The sequence below is a fragment of the Phaenicophaeus curvirostris genome, chromosome 6 (assembly GCF_032191515.1).
Source record: "Phaenicophaeus curvirostris isolate KB17595 chromosome 6, BPBGC_Pcur_1.0, whole genome shotgun sequence".
Classification (NCBI taxonomy): domain Eukaryota; kingdom Metazoa; phylum Chordata; class Aves; order Cuculiformes; family Cuculidae; genus Phaenicophaeus; species Phaenicophaeus curvirostris.
In genome coordinates this window covers 44,124,267-44,132,124 of record NC_091397.1, presented here as the reverse complement: position 1 = coordinate 44,132,124, position 7,858 = coordinate 44,124,267, and the positions used below count along the sequence as shown (strand labels likewise).

At 34.8% G+C, this 7,858-nt stretch overlaps 1 protein-coding gene across 4 annotated transcripts in view; it reads right to left on the bottom strand.

Moving 5' to 3' along the window:
* Positions 1-572: 572 nt before the first annotated feature.
* The window catches only part of ATP2C1 (ATPase secretory pathway Ca2+ transporting 1), a 96,640-nt gene continuing 89,354 nt past the window's right edge, over positions 573-7,858 (bottom strand). For all 4 annotated transcript variants that reach the window (XM_069859999.1, XM_069859996.1, XM_069859998.1 and 1 more), the window contains exons 22-27: positions 6,275-6,343; positions 4,429-4,545; positions 3,627-3,774; positions 2,919-3,014; positions 1,934-2,075; positions 573-824 (exon numbers count right to left, since the gene is read on the bottom strand). In XM_069859999.1, the coding sequence (XP_069716100.1) occupies positions 688-824; positions 1,934-2,075; positions 2,919-3,014; positions 3,627-3,774; positions 4,429-4,545; positions 6,275-6,343 (709 nt within the window). In that variant the 3' untranslated portion in view covers positions 573-687. The remainder of the gene's footprint in view (positions 825-1,933; positions 2,076-2,918; positions 3,015-3,626; positions 3,775-4,428; positions 4,546-6,274; positions 6,344-7,858) is intronic.

Genomic DNA, 7,858 nt, shown 5'->3' with positions numbered 1-7,858 from the left:
TTAAAACAAACAGACAACACACTTTTAAGAAAAGCAAACATTTACTTCAAATTGCAGTATAGGCTTTTCAATCACAGAAAAAGAAAAGAAAAACAGTGATCCAACAGCGGTCACATCCTGTGCAAAAAAACCTCAGGATACAAAAAAAAAAACCTGTAGCACAAGGTACTTGAGCCGCTTACACGTTGCAGGATAAAGTAAATAAATACAGTAGCTAGAATATGGCACTCTTGTGACAGACTCTAAACCCAGTGGAATGCCTCTGAAATATTTTATCCTTGTATTAGTAGCAAAGTCCCACCACCATAAAAGTAAAATAGTACAATGTTTTAAATAAAAACAAACTAAAATATTTATGTCTAAGAGAAGGATTTTACACAGTTGTATTTTTTAAGTGCAGAAAACGGGACTTGAGCTTAGATCTTTCTTTAAATTAGCCCCCCTCCCCTCAAAATCCCATTCAATTGAGGAAAATGTTACCAAAGTTGCATAATTTCATTTGTTACTCCCACAGCTGGAAGTTAAATTCTAAACAGTCTTGAAACGTGAATGTTCATCATTAGCCAGTGAAACAAAGGACTTGTCAAAAGCCCTCAGGATTTCTTTATCCTCCAAACATTGTTTTGCTTTCTCCTACATCTTTAGACAGCAATCCCTAAGTCTGCAAACAAAAGAATGCAATATGCATCATACATCAAGAAAAGATGAAGTTGACGAAGAAGAACTTCCACGTTTCTGGATCATTTCTCTGCTTCTTTCAAACTTCTTTATGATCTCAGTCACTATGCACACAGAGGAAGTGAGTCCCAGAAGAAACAGTAAATCTGGAACAAGATAATTAAGCCTTTTTAAAATTTGCCACTTAAGTCTGAGGACAGACTTACAAAAGAACAAGACTTTCATATTGTGTTCCAATCATTAGGTAAGTTCAGGAGAAATGAAGAAAGGATGAATTTTTGCAGGATCAGATTAACACACATAGTTTATCTACAAATCGTAAGTACAGGCATAGTATTTCTAACTTCTAAAGCATTTCATAACCCTGTTTTTATTAACACCTAAGCAACATAATTAACTTCAAACTGAAAAAATATTAATATAATCAGAAATGACACTACTATAAAAAGAATTATGTAAATCATGTATTTAATTACAATCATTTATCCTAATGGAGATTCCATTTTTATGAGGGGTTACATGGAAAAGACACAAGGTAATGGGTAAAATTTGCTCTCAGGACGATTCCTATTGAATTCCAAAAGAATATTTTTCACCACAAGAACAGTTAAGCGTTGGAATAATCTCCCCAGGGAAGTGATAGATTCCACTACACTGGATGTTTTCATGGCTCATCTTGACAGGGTACCGGGTCATCTCATTTAAACTATAGATCACCTAAAAAGGTTGGACAGGTCATCTTTGAGGTCCCTTCCAACCTGACATTCTATGATTCCATGAAAACTGCAGAAGTAAGTGTAAGCCTTAATGAGGCCAACAGCAATATGTATCTATAGCTTCTTAAAATCTTCATGCCTATTGATCCTTCAACAGTGCAGCTGATTATTTAATAATAGATCAAGAATTCTAAGAAAGGTCTTTACATTTAGAGAAAAAAAATTGCTAAACAGCAAGATTAACAGTGTATAAAAAAAAGCTTCAATAAACTCTATCCTTAATTTGTTCCTGCATCAAAAGGTATATTAAAAACCCTAATATACACAAGTACCTCAGAAATCTGAGAACGCACTGGTCAGTTGTGTACTACATGCACTTAAATCACTGTTCCCAAAGAAGACATCTAAAAGGATGGTTTTTGTTGCTTTGTATTTCTATTGCATGCAAACAGCCAGAAAGTGCTCCTACAGAAACATCAGCTAATTGCATTTACAAATAAACCCTTGAAGTTCAATTTTGAAAAAGGAACTGTTCTTACCCAAGACACTCAGGCTCTCTGTTTGGAAAACTTTCTGAAGTGGAGGAAAGTAAATGACCAGTAACTGCCCCATTATCGATCCAAGGACAGCATAGCAAAACATTTTGTTACTGCAAAGTCCAATCTCAAACACAGATTTTGTCTGTAAAATAAATAACACATTACTCTGTACATGTAATCTTAAATTACCTAGACAAGAAAATAATTTGTATCTATAATGTCTTTTCATCCAGACTTTTATGTAAAAAATTATTTTGTTGACCTTTCAGATAATCCAGAACAACTTCTTGAACAGGCTATTTGCATCTTCTCTCTGGTAAACGGAGTACAAAAATTGTCTTCATAGTCAACAACTTGTACATTGAACTCACTTTTCTACAAGTACAGTAAATTAGAAAGTGCCCTTTACACTAGAAGCAAGTGTTTTTGTTGACCTTGACAATTCATATCAGAAAGTAGACTGCAAATTAGAGTAGATGCAGTCATGTAGACTAACAATGTACTTTTCTCCAAATAGCACAAAATTTCTGACTCGTTTCCTTAAAATAAAAACATAGACAGAAAGAACAGTTGAAGAAATTTTCCTTGGTTTATGGATTTAGGGTTACAAAATAAAAAAACTTAAGGCCTTCAAGAAGTTCAGATTCTGGCAAGGATGCTGAAATGACAGAATTTTCAGAAAACAGAATAAAACAAAACAAAACAACCAAGTGTACATGGCAATACAAAGGACCATCACACTTGAGCCTGTAATAAAAATTTCCTTGCTACCGTCAGGACAGAAGCATGGACCAGCTGTGCATCACATAAACAAACTGAGGAAACTAGTATTTATCTGTAAGTAATCTGACCTAAGAAATATGTGAAACTCTGAAGCTTAATAGCAGATGTGAAGTGAATCTGCAGGAAAACACTTAAACACAGCAAGATCCTCCCTCAAAGAAAATACTGCTTATTGTGTAAATGGACAATACAAGTCACTTACCTGAGATCTAGAACTCAATGCATTGAACATATCAAAAAATACAAAACAGGTGAAAGTCATGGTTGTATCTCGAGGCGTTATTACATTGTCTCTTAACTGCCAACACAAGAAAATGAAATGGCTTTAGAATGCTTTAAACCCTCCACAACTAAAGAAAGTTATTACAATATTCAAATTCTACTATCTAGAAAATGAAAGCAAAAGCAACATGTTAGCCCCAAGCTGTTTTAATAAATGATACAGCAAAAAATGTCACACAGTTAAATTATAAGAATCTGAAACTCCAAGCTGTGGTTAAAAGATGTCTCTTGGCAAACATTTATGCAAGCACATGGAATGCCAAGCATTCTATGATCACTACCAAAAATTCAAGAAAACATACTTCTCTGTTGGAAAAAGAAAGTCAAATGGCAGTTTATAAAAGTCTGGTTAGACGATTTGCACAATTACTTTCTATAGGCTAACGTTTCCCAGGTAGATTTGGGACCTGGAAAAGTCTGTATTAAAATAAGAGACTGGGGGATGAAACTACTCCTCATTTCAACAACTGCTTTGAAAATCTTCCTCTCTAATCTGCTGCCTCGATAGATTATTAAATAAGCATGGACAAAACTTGCAACTAAATTCATACAAATTCTGAATTCAAATTGATGGCATAAAAAGGATTTTTTTTTAAAATATATTTTAAGTTTTGTACTTCTGTCATACCTCTCTCCAGAAGACGAACAGCGTTCCACACACGATAATTATTGATGAAACCAGTATTTTAACAATCAAGTTTTTGGTCAGAATGCTGTCTTTCAAATTTCTTGGAGGCTTCCGAATAACATCTTTATCCACAGGCTCCACACCAAGACTTACAATTAAAAGAACATCTTAGATTTTTATCATCATAAAAATAATTCATTGCTGTTCACTTAAGGACTAAATTTTCTGAGTGGAAAGGAAGATTTCAGTCTTCCCTCTACAGCCTAAGAACCATCTCATCCAAATAAGCACATGATATTATTACTTGCAGAAAACTGAGTGATATATATTAGTAACAAGCAATATTCTAACACCGCAGTTTGAGAGTCTATAAATATGTTATATCAGACAGTATTAAAATTTCCAGACGTTAACCAATATTGCAATTTCCTTTAAAACCACATCCATCATTTTTGTTACTGTGATCAGCCTAGCTAAGGAATTTACTGCTACTTCCTTTCCACCTCTCCTTCCACCATCTACACTGAAGGGGGTCAGAGGGAAGCCAGCATGCAAGTTTCACGGGCATATCCAGAGATCTACAGGTATCCATGCTGCCCCTATAATTATCATTAGATATCAAGCAAACCAAAATGAACGAGATAGACCTATACTGTAAGCATTATAATTGAGAGAACTTTACTGTTTCAGAAACATTACATTGAAGTTTAACATTTCACAGAGTTTCCCTTATGAGTGACTATTTTCCTTGCTGAAATAAAAAGACTACAGAACTCTAATGGAATTTAAAGTAATCACTTACCTTTGAGCTGGAGGTCCATCCATAATAATATTGATCCATAAGATCTGCATGGCATTGAGAGGATTAGGAAAGTTCATTAATGTAGCCAGTGAGATTAAAGTCAGTGCTGCTATACTCCTGTTGAAAGAATCCATTTTTATAACTGTCAGCATGGAACACTTCTGAAGATCCACTGATAGCTGCTTTGTAATCAACACTTCAACCATTTCAGAGTAGATAAAGGTTTTTACTATCCATCATGACTGACATATGCCTAACTTTAGAGCATGAATTCATATACAATACCCATCTTGACACAGTTCACATTTAAAACTGCACTATTCTAGCAATTAAAAGACAAATCTGTGTCTTAAAAATCTCCCAAACTTTAAGATAACATTTCAGATTTATCACTTACCTTCACCTAATTGATTTTTTTACTGGGGAACTGGGTCCTACACTTTTACTGTGCCAGAAGTGGAACTTCTAAATAAAGTTTTGAAAAATAAACTGCTTTTACAGTTTTAATGTAAACACAACCACCCTGTGAACTATCACTAGGTAGGCTAATCATTCAAGGAAAGGTACTACCAAAGCTCTCTAAAAATACCTACACTACCCCTTATTATTAGCAAGTCGAGGCAGCTAGGCAAAAGACTGAAAACAGATTAGCTGGTCGCAAGCTTGGTATTAGAAACCTCTCTAAACAAGTGTCCGCTAATTGCACTGAATGTGCAAGATTAAATGGTCTCATAACCAAGAAGAGGAGAACAAAGCTTATAATAATTCCATATTTAGCGCTCTACTGAACCACATTATGCTTTCCCTTACACTTCCCCTGCAAAGAGGAACAGAAAAAAAATGGGTAACTCATATATCAGAAACCTTAGGTCACCATTTTCAAGGTTAACAGGCAAGCATACTTTACTAGAATATCGATGCTCAGCAGTTTTTCAGAAGCAGATTTCTAGTCGTCTAACATTGCAGGACACTTGCCAAGACTGAAAGTACACGTGACTTTCTACGATTTTTATGCAAGTTTAAAGAGGCTGGTGTTTTCTGGGTTTTGGTGTGTTGGGGGTTTTTAATGGGGATTTCATTTTTGCCTCTGGAGGTTTTTGAAGGGGGTATTTTGCATTTCTAGGTTTTTTGGTGGTTATTTGACATTTCTGGGAGTTTGAGGTTTTTCAGCATTTTTTTTGGTTCCGTTTCAGTTTTGCTTTATTGTTTTCATTTCTGCAACTTTATTCAACAACTCTGAAAATACAATAAAGGCTTCATAAAAGTATATGAACATGGTGAAGAGAAGCATGTTCCTGAATCCAGACTCAATAAGATAAATTCACAAAATTTTTGAAACTAAGGTTTAATGAACACTTGCTTCTTGTCTTACGCACATACAATATAGTTAGCATAGGGATACTTATATGCAAGAAAAGGAAGTCAGCTTCTCAGAGCTAATTCATTCCACAAACCAGTATATGAATTACAGAGGAACCAGCCTCCCTTTCTCCTTGTTTCTTCCATTGGATATACGTGTTCTGGTTAAGGACGGAATGAGTACTAACTCCTCCTTTAAATAAGGATCCAAAGGTAGCTATGCCATTTCTCTCAGTTACTGACTTTTGACATCTTAACAGGAAGAACTGTGACAAAGGTAGATGTCTGTTTATTGGACTACTTTCCAGTTCTTTAAAAAGGAAAGAAGTCAATAAATACAAAATACTGACATTTCAAAAGTATAGCATATCAGCCTTATACATGAACTTTTACAATATTCATGTAAATTTACACAGCATGTTTCCTGATGCTTTGATTCATTCACAAAGCAGTCAGAACCTTGATATTGTCCACTTTTCAAACTTACGTGCTCAGTTGAAATCTAACAAAATTTTTTATGTTATTATAAATTCCTTTACCCTCTTCAATTGCAGACCTGCAATCAAAAATAAAGATTAGATCACTAGACAAATGAGACTACTGCCAAAAAAACGTAAAACAAACAGAAGAAGCAATTACTTTAAGCAGCAATATAAACGTGAAAAAACAAATGGGGCTGAGGTTCTCAGAACTTTGGCATTGTTTTTCAACTTGTCTAAGAGATTAATCACAAGTTATTTTTCCAGTCGCTTAAGTTAATTTTCAAAATGGAATGCCGATAGTAAAATCTCCTCCTTGTTCAACCTTCACCATCATCCTTGAGACCTTCCGATTCAAATTAGAGAAAAAAAACCCACATACTTTTACAAAACCAAAAAAATATTGCATGACTTTAGAAGACCACGTATTCTTACTGCATCATAATAAAATATGCATAGACCATCTTTTCAACCTCTAGGATGTGCCACAACTTGCCTATCGCATAATCACAATTATAGCAGTGAGAAAGTGTTTTCTAATACCTAAATCATGTCTCCTCTGCTGCAAATAAAACCAATTTCTTTCTTCCATTCCCCATTCCTTTTGTAACTTTTCAGACAAAAAGATTAAAGGGGTTGGGGAAAGGATGTAAAACTATGGAAACTCGTACATTTTTCTTTTCTTTAAGCATCCGCCACTCTTTTCACTCTCCTATTGACAGCTTTCCTGATGGAGTGACAAAACTGGGTAAACTATTCCAGCAAAAGCCTCATCAAGCCTAAGTAAAGTTGAGTACTTACCACAGATGTCCTTCACATGTATTCTTCTGAAAATATCTTAAATTGATCCCCTTCTCTCTGTTTTTACACAACAGCACATTGCTGTTGGTTGGATTACTATGGAAACCTTTAAACTCTCTGATCATCTTCTGACACACTGCTACCTAGATAGATTTTCTTATTTTGTACTCCTACATTTCAATTCTTCACAAGGGTTAAGCATCACACTTTCAGACAAACTGAAGTGTTCTGAGATTGATGCGTAATTTCAAAACAAAGGATATCTCACTAGACAGCAGACTAGCTCTGCCAACAAGCTCTACCTTCAAAAGTCAGACAGATTAAATTCAAAGTAAGCTAAGTTTAGCTATGCTCTCTTTGAAGTACACCAAACAACAAAAAACACGAAACAAATTGCTAGTTACCAGAAGATGGTAACTTATTTTCGCCTGTGATTTTTAAATAGGTTTCCTCTTCTGAAACACCCCAACATTTAAAGAGTTGAAAACAAACATAGTACTGCATAAGATTTTTCATCTTCAGCAGAATGTTCTCATTTTTTACCTAAGATTTATGCTTCTGAAGTAAGAAATTCAACTAAGATGAATTCTACTGACAGCTAACAGGCTCACAATTTCACCTCAGTTACATTTCCAAATATTCTACCACCAAAATTCTACTTGGAGAAGCAGAAATACAGGTTAGTTTTCATAGCACATACATGCATAATCTCCTTTGTTACTTACATCTGATCTATGCAGATGACCAAAGCAGCTAAGGTGTGAATATGTGAATACATTCTTCTACTATTA